Consider the following 27,024-nt stretch of genomic DNA (forward strand, 5'->3'; position numbering starts at 1 on the left):
TTGCCACTGTGGCAGCACAGTGGAGCCTGCTGCCGCCGCTCGCTCAGTGGCAAGTGCCCCACCGGAGCACAGTGGGCAGTACGCCTTATGCCATATTAGATTTGGGTACTCCAAATATCAGACAATATCATTGGGTCAATACAATATCTATCTATTATCGTTTACAGAACTTGTCTATAATAAGCACTTGACTTTATACCAACCACTCAGATGGGATTCAGGAGAACTACTTCAACGAACAGTAGGATTTGGTAAAACCGCAATAGAAGATATTTAAATATATCATCAACAAATTGTAATCATTTCATATCATATATCATAATGCCATAAGGCTTTATAGCATGTTAAATGGGGGATTAATACATCTATTTCCCTTACAAGTTTTCCAGATAATGATATAGGATTTCACTTTGTGATAAAAAAACGATTATATGAACCAATTTCAGTTGCAGTTATGTATAAGACCCACTGTAAACTTTTAGATACTCTGCTCTTCGCTCAATATAAACACGCTCGACTATATCTTTTATCTGATTCACTTCGTACACACACACCACGCGCCCCTCGAACTGTGTGAAAAAAAGCGTCAACACAGCAAGAAGATAGCGAAAATGAACAATTTTCCGAGCCAGGGGCGCTCAGGCTGTTTTTTATAAAAATTTGCAGGGATCTGGGAGGGGCCCATGCCACTGCCACCGGCGGGACTGGGATTACGACTACAAAGAGATCGTCCATCGATTCGGGTGCATCCTGAAATCGGAATAGCATTCGCAACTGTAACGGAGTATTGAGACATGTGAGGCCGCAGGCCGGGATTAGAGTCAGTCGGACGACGGAGGATGGCATACGGATGATGTAGTCGATATATAGGGTCGTGTGGGGATGCCAGTGCTCGAGCTCCGTCATCCCATTGTGTGCGAATTATGCGAGGATTCGGGGAAGGTGTCTCTAATGCGTCGTGGATGGAGTATCGACCTTTTGTGGCCCATTTGCCGATGCTCTCTTGTGTAATTGTTTGTTTACGAATTGGCAACAAAAGCCAGACAAAAGGCCACGGCCAGGGCGAATTTCGTAGTTCACTGGGTTCAACCACGTACCAAAAAAAAAACCATAAAAAAATGTTTCGAAAGCTGCAATAACAAAATGATCATCATCGGATGATCAGCCTCATCTCCAAGCGTCTACTCTAGATATATATCTCAATTTTTCGGGGCCCCGATAGCTGTCAAATTATTTCTGGTTGGCTCGTTGATCGTTTTTTGATTGTTTCTTTTTCCAAAACGCCTTGTTTTTCTTCCTTTTCGCTTTTCCACTGGCGTTTTCCACCCCGACTAATTGTGGCTGACATTAATGTCACTCCGTATTAAATATAGCCCATCGCCGATTTGGAGGCCTTCTGCTCCGGCCGCCTGCTCCATTTCATATTCGGGAGTAAGGGCCGTGACTTAAGAGGGGACCCCACCACCCATCCATATAGGATCTCTGCGGATCGGGGGGACGTTTTCCTCAACGCAACGTGTTGACAGCAAGTGACAGACACATTCATTAGGCAGAATGATTCATATTCGTTGACGGGAGGGTTGCCGTGGACGTGGAAGTGGAAGTGATCCGACAAATGGCAGACTAATTCGAGGAGCATTAGCCCAAGTGATTTAGGTCTTCGATTGGCTGTTAGTTGGGCTCCATTCATAAGATGGATCGGTGGGATTTGGCCAGGCATGTTGTTACCTGATTTGGGATAATTTATGAACCTCAATTGATTAATGCATCAGCAATTGCAAACTTAGATATCTTACAAAACTGTGAGATATAATTGTTATCTATTTCAGGATAATCAAATAGATATTTTTGTGATATAATTATAGAGTCATTTCCATCATGTTCCTACATTTCAGATGATGGTATGATGGTATGCCACCCACGTCATTATTCAGCACAATCCATCGACTTTCCATTGCCCAATAAAATCCAACTCGACTCACTTTCTGATTACTCGAATTTGTGTGGGGCGCAATCCTGCGAATCTTTTCCATTATCGAGCGAATGGCAAACGGTCAAACCAATTATGGATTACGTCCTCAAGTCCATATGCGCGAATAATATTTACACAGTAAATATTGCCGGGCGGGGACTCCAGGGTCCCATGGCTCCGGAGGGATTTCGAGCGGTCGTGGGGAAGTCACCACCCATCGCCATTCCATGCGGCATGGGTATTTCGCAATTTCGCATTTCGCATGCAAGCCGTGGGCGCAGCTTGGACACGAAATGGGCGCGGCCAAGTAGCCGCCGGTTGCTTGGCCAAAAAGGGCGACAATGCGAAAAATTGTGCAATCGATTGGAGGGAAGGCCGAGGCGAAAAACCTCGGAAGTGGGATGCGGATGTGGCTGGATGTGGAGATTGGATCTGGATCCCGGCCATATGTTAAATCAAAGAGCAAATCAGGAGTGGGTCTGCGCCGCTCGCCCGCCTGTATCCATATATCCTGATTGTTTTTTATCCATAACAAGCCGCAGGCCACAATTTATAATAGACTCCCACATGCGAGTGCGAAGGAGTGTCTGTGCTTGGGTATCGCATCCATGGCTCACAGGTGCCGGAGTTCACAAGCCAAGCAGTCTTTTCTGTGGATATTTCTGTGGAAATTCAATGGAATTTCGGAACGGGCATTCCCAAAAAATAGTGAATAGGGAACTACTGCCCCATCTGCGCACAGTAAATTATACAACATACAAACCTGTCCCACTGCCGACTTAGAGCCCGATTCAAATTCAAGTGTCATGCTATTTTTGGGCGAGCACACACACACAAAATTTGTCGCCGGGCTTCCTCAAGTGGCCACCAGACCAAGACCAAGACCCAATTCCAATTCCGATTCCTTCACTCATTTTCCAATCGAAAACCCAGCCCAAGTCGCTCCAGACTGCCGGGCGACACGATTGTGGACGTCATGCCCTAGCCCTCATCTCACTATTTGCTCATGTTACATCTCCTCCAGCCGATCGGACCCAGACCAAGGCCCTAACATTGTCTGGGCATAGGGAACAGTGGTTCGGCGCATGGTGAGCAGTGCAGGATGTCTCTAATTAATCATAGTTAGAATATCGAATATCGAATATTCACAGACTGAAACACACTAACTTCATATCATACATCTGAGTGAGTAATAGATTTTTAACTATAAGTTTTGAATATTTGTATTAATATTTCCTTATAATGTTTAATGTTCGTGAACCACTGTACTTGAACTGCCCCTGGTGGCTTCTTTTATCGCTCGAGCTGAAGACCAGATTGGATGATCTTGGGCCTGCTCCTCGCACTTAATTGTTGGTCATGCACTGACGCTGCATTTATTTATGGTTTTCTTAATGAGTCTCATATTTATTACACAGTGGACGGGCGGCCGGACGGACGGCACGGGCAAAGTCATCCATATCCATATCCACATCCACAACGATATCCATTTTGGGTCAGGGGAAATACGTGTCGCATTTCATTAACGGGCTCCCTAGGAACTGGGAACTGGCAACTGGGATGTCCCATCGAAGGCAAGAGTTCGTAAAACATATCGAGTGTAATTCGAATATGCACTTGAAATTGCATGGAAATTATTTGTCGCGTTGGACTTAACACTTATTCCGGTCGGAAATGACCGTACTTGGATGCGGTCGGTATCGGATTTGAATGGGCTCGGGTCATTCGGGTATATTTGTTTTGTGACTTTCTTTCGCTGCAGTCCTCGAGAAGAAACGGGCAAGTGGGTGTGTCAGAGCACAAGATCGATTTTCCGGCTTCAACGGACTTTATTTGGCGCATAACCCAATTACAGATGCGTCAACTTGTGGCTACCCAGCTAATCCTCAACGGCAGGGCAAACAAACAGCTTCTCTTCGAGGTCTATAATCTAGAAGCCACGGACGTACGCTGGGAGTCAATCCTTCGCACAATCAATTAAAACGTAGCCTTCGCCACAAGTGCCGAAGTCCTCCCACACCTTTGAGCTTGAGCCCACCCTTTTGAGCCAGCTCCGAAGTACTGAATTGCCGCTGGGCCAAAACTGATAACATTGTAACATTGAATTTTCTGCATATAAATGAATTAATTTTCTGCCGACGCATCCTCGAAGCTATGCGGCTCTGTCTCCGGCTGTGACTCCGGCCTTTGTCCTGCCTCCGTATCAGCAGACTGGCACTCCCCATCCCAAGGCCTTCCAGGCTGCAGGCATTGTGTACCGGGCTAATTTCCATAAACCCCCCTTCTTTCGAGCCGGAAGAGCCGAAAAAGTCGCAACGCCATTGTTATGCTAAAGTTTCGCCCTGCGAATAGCGAAAGGGGTTGCTAAGTCTTGGCCACGCTCGAAAACCGGGCTGCTGGGGGTAGGATAACCACCGGGAGCAGACCACCGGGCTCGAGTGGGAATCCGCTAAAAAACTGAGCTAGCCAGCGGCCCGGAGAGGATAAGCTCACCACCAAACCAAATTGTTGCACAAATGTCTTTCGTGGAATCCCGGCCAAATGGAAGAGCAGCATAATGGACAAGAAAGGAGCAGCCCGTGTAAGCACCTTAAATGTCGGGGCTGTAGCGCCCCTGAAACCTGCCTTCTTCTATGGATAAACACGGAAAGAAATAATTGAACATTTTCGGATCTAGTAAGAAAGTGTAAGTATACTTTATAATGCGCCATATGGAATGATTGTGGCTTTAATCAATAATTATATTTTTTGGCAAATACTGAAGTTAAAATTTTAAATGAATCGAATTTGGCACACATTTATTTCTGCCGGTGTAGTGATATCGGGCAGCTATGCTGCCATTATCCCAGGAACCTAATCGTGCGTGAGTAAGGAGAGGATCGATCTTTCTCCGGCTGAGCTGCTTAGGTTATTGTGCAGTGTTGCCTGCAATTGCCTGTGAAATTGCAATGAAATGCGAATTGCATTAGGCCCGAAACAGTAGCAACTGCGGAAAACCGTGGAAACTGTGGAAAGACCAGGGAAAGATCGACGCCCGGCAGTCCTGTCAATCAAAATAGATCGCTTACGGATGAAATCCGAGGGACGGGGCAGTGCGTGTAAGGTGTTCGCTGTCAGATTTTCTCCAAAAAGAATCGCCATAAATTTTATACGCTTCTCGAAACTTTATTTTATGGCTGTGCCAACAATGGCCAAAACCCAAAACGAGCTGTGAGAGAAGAAAAAGTAAAATAGAGAAATTACCAGCAGATTGGAACGCCGTTAATTTACGAGATATACTCCCCATGGTTTCCCAGTTCTATTTGGTCCATTTCGTGTATACAAATCGGTGGAGTGCAGAGATCGGATCGGAGCATTGGTTCTTGGACTGGCCGGAGGCTTCCATTCGAGTGAATTTGAAATAAAACACACTGCACCTAGTAGATGCCTTGGGGGGGGGAGGGGGTGGTGCAAAGTGGGCAGGGTCGGATTAAGGGGTTTCCCCCATAACTTCATTTGCTCGATTTTTTAAGATTTATTAATGGGTAGTAACTAAGCTGGTATCCATAAATTAAAGGCGATTGTGATATGATGCCTTGTACAATAATATTATAATAGAGCGATCAAATCCTAATAAGACACAGCTCTTTCTCCTTAAATAAAAGAGGCGCCACAAAATCCCCCTCAAGGCACTTCCATGTCCCATCGGACAAAAGTTTGTAAGGTTCCTCGATCTGCAGTCTCCAGCATCTCTGCGGCATCCCCAGATGCCAGCGACATGCCACAAATGGACTGTGTACTCCCCTCTGGAATCTAGCTCCCCAATCCCCATCCCGACCCCGATCCATTCGATCCATCCATTTCTGGATAGATAGTGACAGCAGAAGACCCCAAAACTCCCGGGGAAAGCCTCGCGACCCGGACATGTGTCAAATCAGCGCGTTAAATGTTTGTGGAGCATTTAAAAAATATTTTCATGTAATTTGGTAAACTAATTGTTGCTCCTGCCGCTGATGATGCGCTGGTGTTATTGTTGTTTTGACAATAAGGCATTTGTAGCTTTTCAGCGCTGAGAGAGCGACGTGATTCGACTTTGATTGACTCGGGCTGACAGACGTTCCGACTGCGAGTTGTACTCGTACCATAGTTCCAGTTCGAGGCACTTTTCCTGTGTGCTGCGCATCGGGGTTTTCCGGTATTCATCGGCCCTGTTGCATTATGTTCGACATCGACATGTAATTGATATATTGGCTGCAGGTGCTCCACCAGCGATCCACCAACGATCCACCAACGATCCACCCACTCTCCCAAACAGATGTTTTGCATGCTAATGTTTGTTTACTTAGTATTGTTTTTAAACTAATGCCGATGCTTCGGTCTGGGATTGTCGATCCGATGCGGTTTTCCATCTGCCGAGGGGGAAAATTCTTAATTGGTTGGATATGGAGAGCAATTAAGAGCTGAACAAGGTGTTGGCTAGAGTGTATCTTTGGAGTAATAATGGAACTTGTAATTGGCCGATCATTCTCGATAAAAGATTTTTAAAATGTTTAAGATATAAATGGATACCCACGATAACTCCTCATGATCATTGAACAAGTAAATATAAGTTCTTAAAAATACATATAAGCAAAACGGACATTTTCACCCATTTTCTGACTTCATCCGGGAAAACTACTTGCTTCCACATTCTTCCGACTCCTTCATCCGCTGCAATCACTAAAAAATTCTATAGAAAATGCATAAAATCTCAAGCACGGTTTGTATACACAAATTTGTTTGCTAGTAATTAACAAATTTAGGGGAAACAATATCATTAATCCTCGACAATATAAAATCAGAGTTTATTTCCAACAATAATACAAACATTTAATGCCCTGCGATTCCGAAACCCCGTTGTCGTAGGGCTTCCCCTGCCCATTCCTCAAAATTTCCCATCCTGCCATCCTCTCTATATATCAAATCTGTAATAAGTGCTGAGTGCAGGGGGGTGGAAAAGTGCAGGAGTGGGGATGTGGGGCTGTGGGGAATCCGGTTGGGCACATGCCTCGAATGGGAAACGGACCGATTGTGTTTTTTTCTGGGAAAAACTGTCGACGCAACGTCTACGGTGCTGCAGCTCCGGAAAGTCCATAAAAAGCAGGCGAGCGCATAATGGCAATGCCCATTAAAAAAGGTGCAGAACGATGTTGATGTTTATGGCCACATCGTTCAGATATCTAGCCCAGATATATATTCGAATCGATACCAACTAGTTGCGTTGAATTGGAAGTGTCAATTAGTAACGACATTAGTGGTACTGATGCTTTGGTCAAATTTTCAACGTTATTACGAGGCAAATATTTAAGAATATACCGAAAAAATTCAATAAATTTAATTATCAGATAAAAGTATAAAAAAAAAATAAAGATCATCTCAGAATGTTTATAGCTCAAATGCGTGTTTGGTCAGAAATCAAACGAAGTCGAGTAATTAAATGAGAAATTAAGCATAAGTAAAATAAATAAAATCAAAAATTGACATCTGTAACAATTTCAGTCGAAAAATCCATTACAAATTTAAAAAAGAGAACGCTGTATTCGATTTTTAATTGGTAGGAGTTGAAAATAAAACTGGTAAGATTAAAATATTATTCAAAATCTTAACTTTCCAGCTCATACGGACAGATGGACGGACAGGAGGATAGTGAAGCTGATCAAAAATATATTTTTAAGGTCAGGCCTCTTAGATAGTTTCAACGAATCTAGTATACCCTTTAGCTGTACGAGTAACGTTGAAAACTCCGAGACTTAAGTATCTGAAATAATGAAAGCCAGCTTCAACAGTCTGAAATGGAAATGCAATCTACTTTTGTGTCATTTTCTGTGTGGCGAAAAGTGCCCTTGACATTTGCCTTTTACCTTTCTCCATTCCGGAGAGCGTTTCCTGTTTGCTTAGCTGATTTCTTTCCTCGGTTTCCGAGGGCCATGCACTTTCGGCCACCTTTCCCGACAAGTTTTCCCAGCGTTTGCTGGCCAAAATGGCCGCCGCCACAGTGGTAACTGGCATGGAGTGCATGGCTGGTAGGGTAAGTACAGAGCCACCCCGAGAGCACAGACTAGACAAATATTGAGTTTTTCAATTAGCACCCCGAAAAGTTGTCTCTCTGCCGTTCAGTCGTTCAGCCGCCCCTTTTTGCGGCAGATGGAAAACTTACCCTCACTGGGAACGGGAACACATCGTCCCGTCTCTCTTGCTTCACATGGTTCTGTCTCTGTCTGGTTTTTCGGAAGCGGGAGTGTTTGTCTAAAGGATCAGGCTTTTGTTTGCTTACGGCCGCGTTAATTGCCCATAGTGGCGAGCGTTTAAAGCCGCCACAAATCCCCAACGACGAAATGTCGTGTCGCCCCTCGCCACGTGTTCTATGTGTATAGGTATTACCTTTCGGAAGTGGATCTCCTCCTTCCAGCTTTTATGTTTTTTGTGTGCGCAAAAGATAAAGCAAACCGATCCGGGGACTCCTTGCTGTTTGTCCCAGCTTGTTTTTCATGTTGTAAAGTTAATTATAAATTAAATATTGATTCTGTGCGTGCGAACAGCCCTCTCGATCTGCCCATGTTCCCATTTGCTTGCCCATTTCCCCATTGCAGCTATTTTTCATTATTTTTTGCAACCGCCAGAACGGCATGAAATTGATTGGTCACGTATGATTTATTAATATTTTCTTTTCATTACGCATCCGCAGCGTTGACAGCAGCTGTTTTAATTGGTTTAAAATTTGCAATGCACCTCAATTGGGCTGCCAATTTGGCCCGCAGTGGTCTGAGGTTTAATGGGCATCCGATTTGCAGTCGGATACAGATACAGATACAGATATCGATATGGATACGGATACGGAAATGGACACTTGCAGTAACAAGTCATGTCTTGTGCAGGGTTAATGGATGTGTATATATACTCTGATTTGTGGCTGCTCAAGTTGCTATCTGCCCATTTTATTGGATTTTATTGAATGTTTTGCTTACGTAATTGCAGGCTTAGTGCTGCTCAAGTCTTGTTGAAAGGTAAATATCTTGTATCTGGAAGATGGATCTTAAATCCTCTAAATTGAATGCGTTAATTTATTATTTTGGGGTGCTAATTAGAATTTCTGAACTAATGTTGTTGTGAGAATTGTTATAAGGGTGAAAGATACACAAATGAATAGTTAATTTCTCCACTAGCTAGGTTTAAATACATTTGTTGTCTAAATGTGTAAAGTTTGAAATGTATTAGAAATCTATGGAAATGGTAAAAATTTAAATAGCTCGAGTTGATGGTTTTTAAATTAATAATAATAACTGTTTAATAATAAAAACTAATAACTTATAAAATGGTTTGTAACAATTTTCATACTTCTTTTCTCAGGGCTAATTGCAGCTTGGAAAAGTATCTTGGCTTGGTTAAAGTATCCATGTAAACCGAGCTCACCGCGATAGAAATATGCAAAAAGCGACGGCAAAACCGGAAAGATGCACAACAGTTCACTCACACCAACACTGGCAACAACACACTCTCGCACACACCCGTACAAGTTTGTATCTATGTGCGCCGACAGGTAAAAGCAGCCAAGATGGACAGGTCGGAATGGGACTGGAAGCGGGAATCGCAGGGAAGGGGTCTGGCTGCCAGTAATTTATGTGCGGCCATCGATGGTTCAGGTTTTTGGCTGTGGAGGTGAGGCAAATGGCCACGCCGCTGACCGACTGGTCAAAACAAGTCCACCGAGGGGGCGGACGAGGAGGAGGAGGTGGAGGAGGGGTCTTCTGGCCGACGTACGGATGGGATGTGGGAATATAGATGTTGGCGGCGGTAGGAGATCTTAGGATCTGGGCATCGAGAGGCAGACTGCGCGGCCCGAACGAGTTGTACTGTTCAATTGCCAATTGTTGTAGTTGCTCTGGCACCTCAGCCCGAGAACCCCACCTCCCGCTCCAGCTCCCTCCGATGGTCATGGCAGCGACGTCGGCGGTCGTTCTCTCTGCTGCCGCAGTGCGAGTGTGCGTGTGTGTGTGTGAGATACTTTTGCAACTGTGGGCGATACTGCGTATCTGTGAGATACTCTCGTATTTGTGCTGCGCAGTCCACGCAGGGGGCGTGGCCTGTACTTTGCCAAAATACTTTTCCGTGTGTCGCTCAATTTGAATTTGCCCCTGCTGCTCGAACGGCACGCCCCAGTTAGATACATAAATATTTATAAACCATAGATACTTTTCGCTAGGGTTTTCTGCCAAGGTGTGAACTCGCTTCGCAGAATGAGAGTGGTACGTAAAACAAAGGCAAAAAATATCAGATTATGAAAAAGTTTTGCTAAACGACGGAAGCCGAAAAGCAAAAAAATCGAAAATGGGCAAAAATGGGCGAAACGTGAAAATTACTTCAATTGAATTTGGCGGTACGCCTTCTATTTATTTGGTTAACGATTTCAGATTTTTTACAAGCCAACAACACAACCTGGTCAGGTTGTCTTCGCATTTATCTATTTTGCATAATTTTGCTAATTTTCATTGTTTATTTTTGCATTCGATTTGCCTTCTCTGTCTGATTTTTAGCCCGCTTTTATTGGCTTTGTGTTTGTGTCAATAATCGTTTTTCCCTCGCCTTTTTCTATTTATTTTTTTTACAACGATTGTGCTAATTTATTTTATTGCATTGTGCGATTGTGTGAGTGAGTGAGCTGTGTGTGAGCTTTGTAATTGCTTTGATTTTTGTCTGCTTTGGCTAGAAATTTATTTAAAATTTTAATTGTGATAATATTATCGTAAGGATTATGCGATTTATTTGTTATTAAACGGAAGTCATGAAAACGAAATTGGAAATTGTAATTTCGATTGGTAATTTACCAATTTTGTATTATTGTTTTCGCACCGTCCGCCTGTCCATCTGTCCGTCTGTCCGTCTATTGTTGTTATTTATTTGAAATGTATCCGGCGGATAAATTGTGCACACAACGCGCACATGCACTATCCATGTATTTTTTAATGAAGCCTGAAACATTTCAATTCCATTTCCATTCCGAATGGCTCTGATTGCCAATTTTTGTTTGTTATTGAATGATTTGTTCTAAAATTTTATGATGCATAGATTTGTGTAATATTTCAATTAAATAGTCAATGGAATCACAAAAGTATACACACAGTATGTATGTGTGGGCGAGCATTGCTGCTCTCAGGTTAATTAACTTTTATGAAATGAAAATGTTTGCATAGGTGGGCTTAACTTTTTTGGTAGCTTTGTTTGCCTGCTAATTTGATACACAAATACGGATTAGAAACTAAGGAGCAATCGGATGTTCTTGTATAAACAGTGAGGATCGAACGACGTTTGAGTTCCTTTGGTTATGCAACTTCAAGGCATGAAGTCCTGAGAGGTGTAGATACTATCCTGCGACAGAAATCATTTTGTACTTCTATTTTTTATACAATAGGACCCTAATCCCAAGTAAAAACCATGCTTGGAAATGTTTTTTAATTAACTAAATTGTAAATATTAAATGATTTCTTTGTATGGCGTATGAAGTGAGGAATTGAGGTCTGTAAAAGACCCAATATCATATTAAATTTCCAGCTCCAATCACCCTTTCCTCAGAGTAAACACCATAAATCGATTATTGATTACTCGATGTGGCTATCCGCTCGATCCGAATGCATTTAAATCGGCATTCAGCTGAAATTGAGTTTCCAATTAAATGGAAGCACTCCAGTGGCCACAGCCGCCGAAGGAGTCGCAGTTGGATGAACGGAATGGGATGGACATAAACGAGGCAGATAGTCGCCATTACGAATGCCAATTGAAAAGGCGACAAAACGCAGCCACGAGTGGATGGATAGGGGATTCCAGGCGAAGGCAAAAGGCTATGGCAACGGCAACAAAACTGAAACTCGAATTTCGAATTCGGGCATAAGTGACAATTCAATAAGCCATGACGTGCCCAAATGTTTACTTAGCATATAGCGACGGGCGAATGAGCGACGCTCGACTGGATCGGGGATGCCAGGAGCTGGGGAACTCGGCACTAGGGGAAGTGGCCATGGCTATAGCCTCATCCGTGCAGGAGCAGGAGAAGAGCTGCGGACGGAAGTGCGCGAAGGGGAGGCGGAGTGCCCTGCGTCTGCCTTTAAACGGTGGTATATTTCAGGCAGACAATTTACTCGACCCATCACCATTGCCATCCGCAGCAGTACACTTAGCAAAAATCAAAGTTGCTGAAAACCTTACGTAAGTCTAAAGAGAAAATTAAGTCTTCCATTATTCACATTTTTATATTGGTTCATTATTTATGAAGTTAATGTTTAAGTCAGAATATCTCAACGTATCATCAGAATCCAAAAGCAGAGACATCAAGTGGCCTTCGTAAATAATTATTGGTCTTCTAATAATTTAGAATTGCCAATGCAAAAAGAGCACAATTGGCTGCCACTTGTGCCAATTTTTTCTCAGTGCAGCCGTGCCTCGTTGGCCGCCACTTTCATTAAATGTTGCTGCTGTCGCTGCGATGTTGCTGCTGCGGCTGCTGCTGCGGCTGCTGCTGCTGCGGTTGCTGTGGCTGTTCAAGAGAGCTGAAATGTTTATTTAGGACAAATTGTCTTGGCTGGCGGTGAGTGTAGGCAGCAGGAAATTGTTCAGAGCAGGGCGGTCGAGGGTTATACGTCGCGTACCTTGTTAAAACCTTAGCGGACTAGCCGTCCCGCAAAATGGCTTACCAATTAATAATATGTACATGCTTCGGTCGCAGTAATCACTTTCATGGGCGTTACTCGTCAAATTGACTGCGAAATCTTCCGAATGGTTGACATCTGCTCGCCTTGAGGCGGACTCCCCTGGATGCCCCATAGATGTAGATATGCCGCCTTGAAACCCCAACCTTGACTGCATCTTTTCCGCTCGGCTTTTTACCAACAGCTTCTTTTTTGGGCCTTGTTTGCTTAGCCGCGCGCCATTGACGACACGTTTCCCAGTCATTCAACTTCCCAGCTCCCAGCTTCCAGCATCCAACTTCCCAGCATCTTGCAGTGCTCAACTAATTTCGTTAATCTGCGCTCGCAGATACAGATACATATACAAATTCAAAATCAGCAGCAGATACATCCGTCCGTCCAGCCTTGTAGATTTTCGGATGTGTTTTCATTGCTTATCAGCTGCATAATTAATGGCCGTGCTGCCGACGCGGAACAAAGTATCTGTCAGATACGTTTTTAATAATCTCGCTGATGATGGCTTCTTGTGGATGCAGATAAGTATCTCGCTCGAGTGGCTGCCATTCGTCGGATACTTATCAATTAATGCTGAAATTATAGCACTATAAGTGGCAACACAATTTAGTGAATGACAAAATAATTGTACATTTGAATGGTATTTTGATTGGTGGCATTAAGGCGAAGATATATTTATTCAATGTGCTCAGTCTGAGAGTTTACTTTTAATGAAATTCTATGAAGCTATAGACGATTATCGATTAAGGAAACAATTGAATAGATATAGCTGAAAGCATACAATTTTATTGTTTTGATACGGAATCTAACTTTAGTTGACTATTTAAATAAATGTATATTTGTAAAATCAAAAATATATATATCATTGTTATTAGAGCCAGAAATTAAGTACAAAAATGCTTAACACTAAACCCCAAGTTTATTCTATTCAGATCTCCGTCAAGCCACGCCCATGGGGGTGTCCCCCACCCCAACCCTTGGGTGAACCACCCCCTTGCTCCGCCCAGAAGTCTCACAAAGACAACGTCTTACATATTTGTCAACGTCTTCGTCGTGGTAGACTCGTTCTCCTCGCTCGCCTCGCTGCAGTTGTTTTCCCAATGTAAATATTTAAATATTTTCAGGACAAACATTTGCGTGTTGTCTCTGAAAATATGTTGATAAAATATTTGCTCAGCAAACTGGTTAAAAATTACAACAATTCCGGTCGCCGTCTTCGTGTCTGCCGCTGACTTTGGCATTTGTTTTATTAATTTTCTCAACACTTTTCCCGCTAGGCGTGGAAAAACAGCACACAGGCCACCAGTTCCGACCAAATCTGCATGCACTTGAAGAAGCAATTGCATAATTAATATATTTCTGTTGGTAAATTTTGGGTGGATAAGATTAGTATCTACCACTAGACTACTATTTAGATTTACTATTGATATAAATAAATCGTACTGCTTAAGTAATCATTAATATTGGAGTGCTTGCAAACTTTTTGTAGTGGAATCGAAAGCAGATTTCCCTCTGTTTTGTGAGCTATATACACATGTAGATTTTGCATCTGGTGTTGAGCTCTTTTCTATGCATAAATATGCATTGATTGTCTGCGCTTGTTGTTGCTGCAATTATTGTGGCCGCTGTCCATGGTTGTTGTAATCATTGTTGTTGTTACGAATCTTGTTGTTATAATTGGCAGAGCCGCTCGTGCAGACAGCGCGGCACCAAGTGTTTCACATCCCATAAGCCGAACAAAAAACCAAAAAAAAAAAAGAACCGAATTGAAAGAATGGAATCGAATATGGAACAAAGAAAATAGAATATCTGGGTGTTCTCTACTTTAGCCCAATTTGCATTGTGGTCGGTCGAAATGAAAATGCTGAGTACTTCATCCCCATCCGTTCGGGTTATCCCATACTCTATTCCATTCTTTGGCCATTTGATGAGCCCGTCAAGAGGTCAAAATCAGACGGCCCGACAGGCGGTCCACTCTTCTACATATTTTATTTGCCCGGTCGAATGAATCAAGTCGCCCCGGCTGGAATTTCACATAACACATTCCAATTGCCGCGCACTGACATTAATTGTGGCGCAAACGATCGATTAGCAACATTTTAAAATTCATTAATGAATTGCTCCTCAAACACCCCCACACCCACACTCGCACACACCACGCACCCAACAACTATGTACATAAATAAGCAATCCCCACATGCGCGCCCCCAAGTCTCGGGAAATATGGGATCGAGGGAGCAGGTTGGCCAAGGCGGCACAGTGCCTGCCACAAGTAAACTCCACAGCGCTAGCTTAAGCATGCAGTATTATTGTTAAGTCAGTATCCTATTTTTTACGAATTTAAGATTCGTTTTCTTTTTAATTAATACCGATTACTAGGCTTGTAGAGTAAAGTAAGAATTCCTTATCTTCTGTTGATGATCGTTTATAGAAAGTTATGACCCTCATTGAAATAACCTGCCATTTTTTTAAGGAGTTTCCAGGAATATGACTCACAGTGAATAAGGCGAGATTTGGATTGGCTAGATGCATTTTGGGCCAGTTCTTAGATAATCCTTCAAAAGTAAACCTAGGATTGGGGGCACTGCCCGCACAAATGTTATTAATCCTTTTTTTTATGTGTGCCGTTGTTCCAGCTCGATTTTATTAAAATTTCCATCTTAAATGTTTTCATTTTCCGTCTTGAGTTGTCTGCATACTAACCTAAAGCACTGTTTGACTTTTACTTCCTTACACACGTAAACCCAATAATAAATCGCAGAGAAAACTGTCTGAAAAATGACGAGCTGACGATTTGTATGGTATTTTGATATCCATAGACAGCACAGACATTACCAAACCCCCAAAACAAACAGAGGCGTGGGTAAAGGGGGCTTTCTTCAGATCGAATATGGTATTGCAAAGAGTCTATCTATCCCTCAGCTAAAGAACTGTGTAGTGCTAGGCCCTCGGCAGCCCTTTCTCGCACCTCCACTGTCAGCATTCAAAAAACTTATTATGCACAAATAAATACTGGGCAGCCACAATTTTCCCTAAATAGATAAAAATGAAGAAAAATTCGTTGTTGCTCTGGCGTTTTTTCCGAGTTTCAACTCTTCTCCTCCCCACCCAGTTGATTTATACGAGGAACGGAAATCGTAGACTTTTCGACGCGCAGCGTGAGTGCTACAGAAAGCGCATGTACAGATACATCTGCTGGATGTGGAGTATCTGGTGGATTCGGGGAGGGGACAGCTATCCCGCCGAACGAAATTGGGCAAAGCGCATGAAATATGTTTGCAAACAAATTAATAACAATCGATCTGAAACTGCCCAAGTTGCCAGATCGCACTGCCAAATGAGGAACGATTAGGCTTCTGTTTTTATAATCTGGGTTACACAAACAAGCCAATAAATATATCTATATGCCGAGCGAATGAATCAATGATGCAAAATTGGCCATGAGTGGCTACTATTTCACCGATCTCTAGGTGGTTTTGGCATTTTTGCGAGGGCCTCTCCGTCCAGCCCCATCCCAGATTCCAAATCCAGTGTGTTTACCATTGAATTGGAACGCCAAAAAGCTGTCGTAACCATAAATTAGCACCTCCTTGGGACTCCACCATATGGTTTCCATGTAAACTGCATTCTGCGCCCGAGAGATTTATCTGCCCGTTCCGTTCCTAAATGAGTTGCTCTGCCCAATTTTCCTCCACTTGCGATAATTATTAGGATACATAGATTTATTTACAATTGGTTGGGCTTCCGTAAACACGATTAGAGATAATGCCCTTAATGATGATCGATTATAGCGATTTCAGACTTTCAAATTTAAAATTCTGGAACTTAGGTCATTGTTGACATTGAGACTTATCAGGTGATATAGAAAATACGATAAGGTAGAAATTTGCTAGATATTTGGTATATAATGTATCCCTTGCGTAGGGATACTTTCTTAAAAGTCTTTCTTTTACAGGTTGTATATGAACTAATTGAAAATAATAGAAATGAAATCAAAGCTTCCTTGTTCTCGATCAAAATGTGTTCCCATTAGGTATACACCAGTTTTTTGACAATATATAATTTCGGTTTTAATTTGATCGAAATCGAAGGACTATTTCACATAGCTATTATTGAAACAGCACTAATCATTTGCTAATTAACGGACATATTTTTACAGCAAGGGTATACAACCTTCGACTTGTTTATTGAATGTTTTAGCGTTGTACTGCTGCAATGAGTAAAACCCCTTCGTAGGTCAGTGAAAGTATTTCAAACTCTTTTAGATTCGTTGGATGGCGGCGACCTGTATTTATGCAAAAGTATTGTGTGGAAAACTATTATTTCCTCTTTAAGAGAAAAGAAAATCATATCTGTTTAATTTTCAGTGGCATCCCTATATCATTGTGGTTTTTCTTGAATGCGACCTCCAGCTGGTTGTGGGTGCAGTTATTTGGTCAGTACCGGGCGGCACGCCCTTGCCTCCGGAGAATGAAGATCCGGGCCTGCCATGTGTGAGGGATTACGGATTATATGTGCGAGTGGATCGGTAGCCTCACCCACACCCGCACCCGAACTCGGCTGCAGTCGCAGTAGGAGCTGGCGCTAGGTAGTCCAGTTCGGGTGTCTGTTTTATAGCCCAAGATCTCCGTTATTCGACGCATTTACCACCTCCGTGGGCGATAAATCTGCAGTGCACCCGTGGCGCAATGAACTCGCCCCGGCAACTCCTCCACTCCACTCCTCCACGGATCCATTCCAGTGCACCCACTCCTCCGCCTCCGCCTCATCCTCCTCGTTTTCGGATTCAGTCGCTGCGGTTTGTTTAGCTCGCTGGCGACCATAAACACCTTGGCGCCAGTGGAGAATGGCGATGGTATAGCCCAGTTGGGTCCTTTGGCATGGGGACCTTTTGACAATAGTCCGGGTCCACTTGAGATCGGCTCATTAAGCCTTTCAGCTGGTCAAGTGGTCCGCCTCCTGCTCGCGACTTCCTCTATCATTAGATCCAAGTACACCTGTTGCCCAATTTGAATGCCATTGTCCGGGTCAGTGGTGCTGGTTTGGCTATTATTTTAGTCTGAGGTGGGATCGAAGAATAAAGCATAAACTTATAATGATAGTCGCCTTACTTAGTAAAGAAAAATGTGGACACTTGTTCTACTTGCTGTCACTTTAATAAACTAATTGAAACTATGTCAAGATGCAAAGATGTATCTTTAAGTAGATATTTATATTTAAAGTGTTGTATGTCAAAAAAAAATTTTTTTTTTCTCCTAAAAATTAACTTTAAATTGTTAAATACTTATATAAGTATACTTTACTGTATACTTTGATGTATACAATACTAAATGTGCTTTAATAATTGTTTTAGTCCCTTGATGTGATTATCTTTCATTTTATTAGGGAGAACTCATTTCCAGGAGTGATTCTTGTTATTATTTTCATTTGATAATATTTGAATTCAGTGGAATATATCCAAACTAGTCCCGATCAGCACTGATTGCTAACCATTAATCGGTGGGGTTTTTGACGACGCTCTGGCGGCTGTCGTGTGGAGCGGGCTTCCGTCGAAAGCTCTTGAAATTACACACGATATCGGGCGGTAATTATGCATGCATTTATGTTATTGGTAATTGTTTAAACAATACACCTCTCTCAGCTCGATTGTTTAACGTGTGTTGTTTGCTTGTGGGAATGGTGGGGGTTTTGGGTTACGAAACCGATCGGATCGGAATCGGAATTGGAACTGGAAAATCCAACCCCACGATCGGATTCGTTGAATGGTCGCTGTTCATTCATGGATTTGGCAGAAGGGCGTGGGTGTGAATGATTCCGAACGACCGGGCCGTTCGATTCATGGAAAATAGTCCATAGACAGGCGGAATAAAATGTGCCCCACCCCACCAGGCCCATTATATAACCGGATTGCAGTCACTTACAGCGCCTTTTCACTCACAGCATAATTACACAAAATTCCCGAAACTAAAAAGAGAGAAAGGAAAGGAAAGCTTTTGCAATTGATTTATGGCCACTTCCCAGGAAATTGTCGACTAAATGTCTGGCCAGGCAGAGGATGGAATGGGTTAACGTTAACGAGGAGGAGGGCTGGATGCCACATCTTCTTCTGCTATCCCCGACAGGAATGCCAAACGGGGAGTTGTTTCCGTGATTTACACGCCAACGAAATTAGAAAATAAACAATGGATTTTAGTATTGCCGGCTGCGGATTTCAGGCTGAAATTGATTATTTGACTTTCGGCCTAAGACGATGTCGGCTCGGGCACTTTGATAGTGCTGAATGCGCGAAAAAACGAAAAAAAAAAAGGAAAAAGTCTTTGGGGAAAGGGGATAATATACTATTCGCAATTCTCGTTACTCCCCGATTTTATTTATTTTCTTATGTCGCGTCAACTGGTTGGCAACTTCGGCGGCAGCATCAAATGGCCCAAAAAACAAGGCGCAAGTAAAAAGAACATTCGAAGACCGGCTGACGCATAAACATCGCTCCCAATAATCGCATCGATCTGAATGTGAATTTGGATGAGAAATCGAATCCAAATGATGGTGATGTATCCAAAGTGACATCAAAGCCAAAAAAGCCTGATAAGCCAAATAAACCAAGCATCAGCACAGATAATCAAGGCGATAACTTGATTTCTGAAAGGGGGGAGCATCAGTGCTGCCCACTCAGCCTTTTTATGGTCATTTCCAGCCATTTTTTGCACGAAAGTGAGGGAAAATTCCCAGGAATGCCATTAACCTTAATTCTATTTACGATTTGGCAAGTGAAAATATTAGTGAAGATACATATTTGCGCAAATGGTGTTTGTAATCATTCGTTTATCCAGAGTGGCAATTATTTTGGAAAGATTTTACTTTAGCGCATAATTTGCAAATATGAAGTAATTTGCACTTATGTACAATAGTTTAACATAACATTAACATTCAAATATATCTAATACTAAGTATTTTTTGAGGCCACCTATAGATGATCCTGAACTCCCATTTAATGGCTCGTTGATCTCCTTTTGCTGGCGTCGCCCCGCAGAATGACTGATCCATCGATCCAGCCATCAGGGATCGGAGATCAAAGCGTTCCAGGCCCACAGTCAATCAACATCTCCCCCAGTTGCAAACTCGCGGAGCAACCTAGACGGCCAATAAATTCCGCACTCCTCGCCGGAGCAACTCCCCCAGCGGTTTCCCCATTTCTGGCTGGGATGGGTAATTTACTCAAATGTCGACGCCTGGCGCTGACTTTCGCGATTTTTATTTTGTGCTTCTAGTTTTTTGCGTAAATCGATCATAAATTAATTTGGAAAATCGCTGCCTAAGGCCGCCGCCTGCCGCTGGCCAACTCCAAAGTCAATTCTGCGTATTTATAACTCAATAAAACTTCAAAAGTGTTCGAAAACATACGCTCTCAAAGTTTGTTTAATGCCATAAAAACGCAGTTGCCTTTATTGTTGTTATTGTCGTTGCCATTCTGTATTAGCAGACATCGGACGAGGGCACTAAAATCCGGCTACAGCTTTATTGCCTGCCCAAAGGGCCGAAAGGGAAGCGGAAGTTTACTCTATGAGTCCGTGGAGTAAAAGGAGCTCCTACAAACTCCAAACTTCAATTGATTCCGCGAAGAGCAAACAATCAATCTGAATTCGATCGTGAAATTCGGAATCTGGTCTCTTTCCCTATTCCAAAATGTCGTAAACTCCACTTCGGGTCTCTCTAAACACATTTTCTTTACACTTTTCATTTCTATAAACGAAATCTTTCCCTTCGTTTAACTACATTTTACTTGAAGTGTCTAGATAATAATTTCTAACATTATACATACATTACATTATAATAATATCTAACATTTTTGTTGATCATAATAAATATATACTATTCATATCAAGAGGTGCAAAGAAAGGTGTAGATTTAGTAGTTTTCTTGCTTTTTATTTATATTTCACTTAATAGATGTTTATGGCTTCCCTTTTTTGGCTAGATCACATTCTTGCCACAGTTTTCCCATTGTGATTTCAGCATATTTCACGCTGTAAAAACGCTCGGAAAATGTGTTCATTAATTTGTGTGACTTTTTTCCCACACCCAATTACAAATGTCATCCGCCGAGTGGGTGCTGCAAGTGAGTATGGTTATTAAACCGGCCAGATATGAATTTACTTTAGAGCCATTGTCTATTATGGCCTGGTTAATTGCGGCGACAGCTGGCAAAACAACGCCAAACCGTGCAAGAACAACAACATCATCATCATCATCATCGAAAAAGCGAAGTTGTTGTCACCGCGGCAGTTGAGCGTCGACCACTGGAATTTATTGTTATAACGGGGCAATGATAACAGGTCATCAACACAACTGGCCAGGTAAATAAATATCGAGGGGGTCAGGGGTTGTATAGGAAACACACACACACAGATAGGTGTGGTGGGTGGTGGGGAGTTGCGCTGAAAAGCGCGAAAAATAAGCAGCGTTAATTACAAAGGATCTCCCGCGGGGCCAAGTCATAGTCGTAGAATAGATACATTGTATCCGGTGGATACGAAAATCCTTGTGACTGCAGCGCATTTGGCAGCTGGCCGGCTAATACTTGCATTTAATTAGGCTTGCAACAATATTTATGTAAATCGGGCTGGTTGCGCGATGAGCCACAGAGACAGCTGTCAATATTTGTGAGCGGCACTAACGCAAACCATTCCGAAAACCATTCCGCCCGTTTTAGCTCGATTGGATTATTGGACATTTGGCATTGTTGTCCTGCGAGTTTCCCTGCCTGCGTGTGTGTGCGTATCGGTGTGTGGGCGCGTCCTTATCGCTAAGCAAACAGTGCAACATTTTGTCGCCATCGCATTTGTTTTTCTTGTCCTCCGCCTGGCGCTGCGATACAGAGGATTCCCGATTCCCTATTCACTATTCCCGAATCCCAAATCCCCATTCCGATTCTGTTTTGTAAATTCTGGACCACCCGCGCAATCAGCGACGGCTGCACTCCAAGCAAACATTCAGCCACTTTTCCATCCGGACTCTTGTTGTTTTCGCATTTAATTTTGTTGCTTTTCACACCGAACGAAGACTCCGGATGGCATCGAATGGCAGTTTTGCTGTCAACCGGCCAGCCGAATGTATTTGCTGGCAAAAGTGCTGAATTTGCATACCAAACTCGTTCCCACACCGATCAGCCAAATATTCAGATTGAAAATATTGAGCTTTGGGATACGAATAGCCTAGTTTGTTAAGATAGTAGATGTCCCTTTTTGGCTGCCAGTATTTTGGGATATGTGTACATTCTAGTCCATTCCAGTAATTAAATATAAATAATAATATTAATGATCAACAATTTAAAGATTTTTCTTTTAAAGGTTCGCTTTTCCAGTTTACTTTGATTTGGCAGGAACAACCAACTCCGCTGCCCCTTTGATTTTCAGCATTCCAACCATCTGACCAAAAAGCCAGCCCTTCATGCGCAGTGGAGTTCCCATTCGAAGATTACTTTCAGGCCTACTACAGTCTTTGGCACACTTTTGGCTGGCACTCGAGCGCCATTCACATGCCACCCAGCCAGGTATTCCATTGTTGAGGCTACGACCAGCTAGCCAAACCTATTGACTGACTGGCTTTCGAGCGGTGTCCGCCATTGAAAGCAGCCGTCCGAGCTGCGAAGCACCTGAGCGGAGCACAAATCGAGAGCCACACAGATACACACATGACCAGATTTGATTTCTTCCCCGAGTGCGATCTCAATGCCGCGGTGGCGCCAAGCGGCGCTTACTCAAGTGACAATGGCGAGTTCCGAGACGAGACCATGACCAGCTGCCCATCGTCATCGCCAAGTTAACAGCATATTTTGGCCATCAATCAGTGGCGCTTCATCTGGCGATCTTTGGCTTTGGTTGGGTAACTGGTAACTGGTTCGCTGGCTAATAAGCTCAAAATACTGATCTATTCGCACTCACTCATGATGCTGCGCAGGCTGGTGTTTTACTTTCTACCAATTTGCGGCAATTGTCTGGCAATTAGGAGCAGCTACAGGGAAAACTGAGGGCACAGTTTTCTTAACTAAAGATTTGTAATTTGTTGGCCATTGTTGCACGGCAGCCTTAGAGAAAGCTAACATTTTCGTTTATAAATGACACTTTTAAGGGGAAATAATACTGCAATTCTTCTGGATACAATACGATCTTGTCAGTTGCCATAAAGCGGCTTAAAGGATCCTCAATTTCGAAGTCGAGTTAGTGTATTTGATATCATTTAAGTCGAAAGAAGCTCAAGCTACACAACCCAACAGTGAATATAATAATAAAGCTACCATTTTTGTAAATACTTCTCGTGCATACATTTTCCTGGAATTTAACATTTATTTTTCGAAAAGGTCGAATGCATAATTATTTCCACTGAAAGGGGAAACGTTTTTCCTATCCGATCGCTACACAAACGACGAATGTCCACATTTGCAAGTCCATCGGAACTGCAGCCACCTGATCGAGTGCAAATGATATGATACGGCTACCCAGAAAGCCATCTTCCAGTGACAATTGGCCAGTTGAGTCATGCATTCGGACACGGCTTGAATAATTATTTATCTAGGAATTCTGCGTGTGGGCTATCCAGTTTCGGGGTAAAACGTCTGTTTTGCCAGCCCAATGCTCAATGGCCAGATGGAATAGCGAAAGTCGCTCCGAATATGGAGGGGCCAAATAAAACACACGATTTGAGATATTTTAACATATTTTCAATACACTTTTTGTTCGGCTCATATTGGTGGTACGCTAGTTTTGATAGTTATGTTATAGCTACGATTTAGTTGTATAATTTATTATTGCTTACGTGGGCTAGGCTAGTGTACTAGGCGATGATAGATCGATCCGATGCGGTAGTTTAGTTATTGACAAAATGCTCTAATTTAAGTTTATATTCTGTGTAGCAAACCCCATCACAAATTGCGTAGCAGACAATTGGGACTAAGCCTAAATTCGATAACAATTACGAGCTACAATTACAAATACAGTTAATACAATACAATACGTTAATGCGGTTGCTTAACAGCTATGTCCCCCATTATTTCGTATACGGATAAATCGAAAACAACGGATAAATTGGAAACAAAAAGATCTGAGATAGCAGACTCTGGATCCCGCAGGATCACCCCCAGGCTGTGTAGACTCGTTCTTGGGTATATTATATGGTGTATGTATTTACAGGAATATACAAGAGAGCCCAGCCCAGCCGCCGAGAATCCCGCCCACAGGCTTACACCCCGTACTTGATGCCGTACTCCTGGTAGTGGCCCACATGCGGACGGTAGTGGCTCAGGTTGCTCAGCTGACCCAGCTGGCCCAGGTTCCCGCTAAGCGCCGCATGGTGGTGATGGTGGTGGTGGTGGCTACTGATCACCGCCGCCGCTGCTGCCGCCGATGCCGCTGCCACGGATGCGGAGGCAGGTGGACTGGCGGATTGGAGGCTGCCGGTGGGACTGCCGGTGTCCAGTTGGCAGGATTGGTTCTGCTCGAAGATCATGTCGCGGAAACCCAGTGCCGAGGTGGGACTGCTGGTCAGCACGCTGGAGGAGCCACCGCCACCGCCGCCGCCTCCGCCACCGTTGCCCACTCCGTTGTGGTTGAGTACGCTGCTGCTGTTGTTGTTATTATGTCCCGGGTGGGTGGGTGTGCCCTGCTGCCCATTGTGAGGAACGGGTTCCGATGGCGGCGTTTCCGGGGTGTACCAACCCCCGTGCGCGGGACCATGCGGAGTTGAGATCGTGGTGGGCGAGTGTCCGGAGGATTGGCCCCCGGCTCCTTGGCCGCCGGGGGTCAGGGGATGGGCCACGTGCGCCACATGACGCTGCAGTTGCTGGGCATGATGGGCCGCCGCGGCGTGATGGACATGATGCATCTGACTGCTGGCCACCGTGGCCAAGTTGTCCTCGTTCAAGTGGTAGGGATAGGCGCTGTGATGGATCCGCGGGTTGTACACATTCATGAGTGAGTCCACGGTGAAGCCGGGATGCTCCACTCCGCCGGCGGTCAAGTGGTTCATCTGGGCCAAGCTGTCGTGGCAGGAGTTGAGCATTGCGGCATGGGAGACCTCCTTGCCACTTAGGCAACCCAAGTCCATGAGAGGCTCCTTTTTGAAGTGGGCAGCATGGGCGGCCATGTGCTTGGCCTCCAGTATGCCGTTGGTCATCAGCTTGAGGGGCTTCATCTCGGCCAGCTTCTCGTTCATCATGGCCTGTCGCTTGATGGCCTCCTCCTTCTCTCGCATAACATCCTTCTTTTTGAAGCGGCGCCGCCGGCGAAGGAAGGAGCCGTTGTCGAACATGTTGTAGGAGTCCGGATCCAGAGTCCAGTAGGAACCCTTGCCGGGCTTCTTGTCATCGCGGGCCACCTTCACGAAGCACTCGTTGAGGCTAAGATTGTGCCGAATGGAGTTCTGCCAGCCCTGCTTGTTGTCCCGATAGTAGGGAAATCGCTCCATGATGTACTGATAGATCCCGTTGAGGGTCACCTTCTTGTCCGCCGCATTCTGGATGGCCATGGCTATCAGGGCGATGTAGGAGTACGGTGGCTTCACGATCTCCTTGTTCTGGTGCGGGGCACCCAGGCCGTAGGCGCTGGCCGAGTACGGATAGCGGGAGTACTGGTCGTATGCGTAATGTGCCGCTGCTGCAGCGGAGGCGCTGCTGGCCGCCGCCACCGCGGATGCGGATCCGTAACCGGCTGCGGTCTGGGCATAGTGGCGCGTAAAGGAGTTCTGGTCGCTGAATAACGTATGCATGGCGGCGATTCCGGCGGATTTCTGATCGATTTTCCACTGCCGCCTTCTGGTTTTTTCGTACTCTCTTGCTTTTGTCTTGCTTTCTTTCTCGAACTTAATCACTTCACCACTGGCTGCTTCTCATTATTTCTAGCGATAATATTTGCTTAAACAAGTCGCTCACATAAGTGCAGATATATAAATATATCTATATATATATGTATCTATTCGTAGTACAGGGGAAATGGGAGCGCAGAGCGAGCGCAGAACCGTTCGGTATAGTAACACGTCTGATACTGAATCTGTGTAACTGAAATAACACACAGCTCGCATCGAGCAGAAGCGTTTGCGTCGGCAGAGCGTCGCCCGCACCAGAAAGTATCTCGATCCGCTGCCGCACAGTATCTGTGTGTACCCGCACAGTGTATCCGTATCTGCATGTGTATCTGCAGCCAACCAACGATGGCTGCCACTCGCAGTCAGTAAGTGAAGTGGGCCCGCACACACAGCTGCGCCAAAAGTATCTGTGTGTGGCATAGAGAAAGAGAGAGAGAGAGAGCGGACGCCATTCATGCTTTCTTTTTTGTATAGGGAAAAATAGTTAGCTAGCTACGGTGTGTGTCCTGTGGGCACCCCTCCCCTACCCGTCGCTCTTCCAAGCCCTTGTTTTTGTTGTTCAAACTAATGCTTAAAATACGGCCTATCTCCCTCTCTCTCTCTCTCGCTCTCCCGCTGTCGCTCGCTCCCTCTATCTCGCATCCATGAGATACCAGATACAATGGTAGTAAGAGCGAGCGAGCACCACATCAACTATGAGAGGAGGCACCTGGGAAAGCCAACATCAAAGGCACAAGTGGGTGGAGGTGGTGGTGAATCGGGGGCTGCAAACGAGCCAACCACCCACCTAACTCCCCCCTCCAATGACTTCGGCATAAATTAGTGGTAAAGTTCTTTCGATCTCAGCTTAAAGTTCGTCTTCCCGGGAGAGACAGACACCAAAAAGTTGCCTGCTAATTTGCAGTTTGATGGGTTTTCGCCAAGATGCCCAAGTTAAGGGCCACGTTTGAAGGTTGTTTTCGTTGAGGGCAAGGCATTAAGTTTTTAGCAACTCCCTTCTTCGAGCGCTTGAATTGACAATGGCATTTTTTTTTGTGAGCAAAAGGAAGAAATTATTCGGGCTTTTTTAAGGTACGAATTTCAAGCATACACAGGACATGTTTTCCACAGTATTTTAAGAACTATTGTATGAAGGATTTGAGCACAAATATGATTCATTTATAAGAAAGAATGATTGAAATGTAATTGATTTTCTAAGCAAATTCATTTTATAATCTTAAAAAGAAGAATACTCTCGATAAAAAGGTCCTAAGAATGTTTTCCATTCTGCAAAATTAATATAAAGCGAGTTATTTATTTAAAAATGGCTCTATTATCGTGATTAGTTTATGTCAGAGATAATAGTAATTGAATAGTTAATACAAGTAGAGTTTTGTACCGTATAACTATAAAATATTAAAATTGCTCTTGTTTTTGTTTTCTCATATCCACCTTTTGACTCGATACTCATTCACACCACTTTCACAAACATCGAAAGGGTTACTAACCC

The 27,024-nt window shown here is 43.9% G+C and overlaps 1 protein-coding gene across 1 annotated transcript; it reads right to left on the bottom strand.

Moving 5' to 3' along the window:
* Positions 1–23,375: 23,375 nt before the first annotated feature.
* On the bottom strand, positions 23,376–25,842 carry LOC6739002 (fork head domain-containing protein crocodile). The gene has a single exon (XM_016169123.3). The coding sequence runs from the start codon at positions 25,437–25,439 to the stop codon at positions 23,916–23,918; it is 1,524 nt and encodes a 507-aa protein (XP_016032830.1). The 5' UTR covers positions 25,440–25,842; the 3' UTR covers positions 23,376–23,915.
* Positions 25,843–27,024: the final 1,182 nt, after the last annotated feature.

Source organism: Drosophila simulans, chromosome 3L (genome assembly GCF_016746395.2).
Source record: "Drosophila simulans strain w501 chromosome 3L, Prin_Dsim_3.1, whole genome shotgun sequence".
In the NCBI taxonomy this organism is placed as follows: domain Eukaryota; kingdom Metazoa; phylum Arthropoda; class Insecta; order Diptera; family Drosophilidae; genus Drosophila; species Drosophila simulans.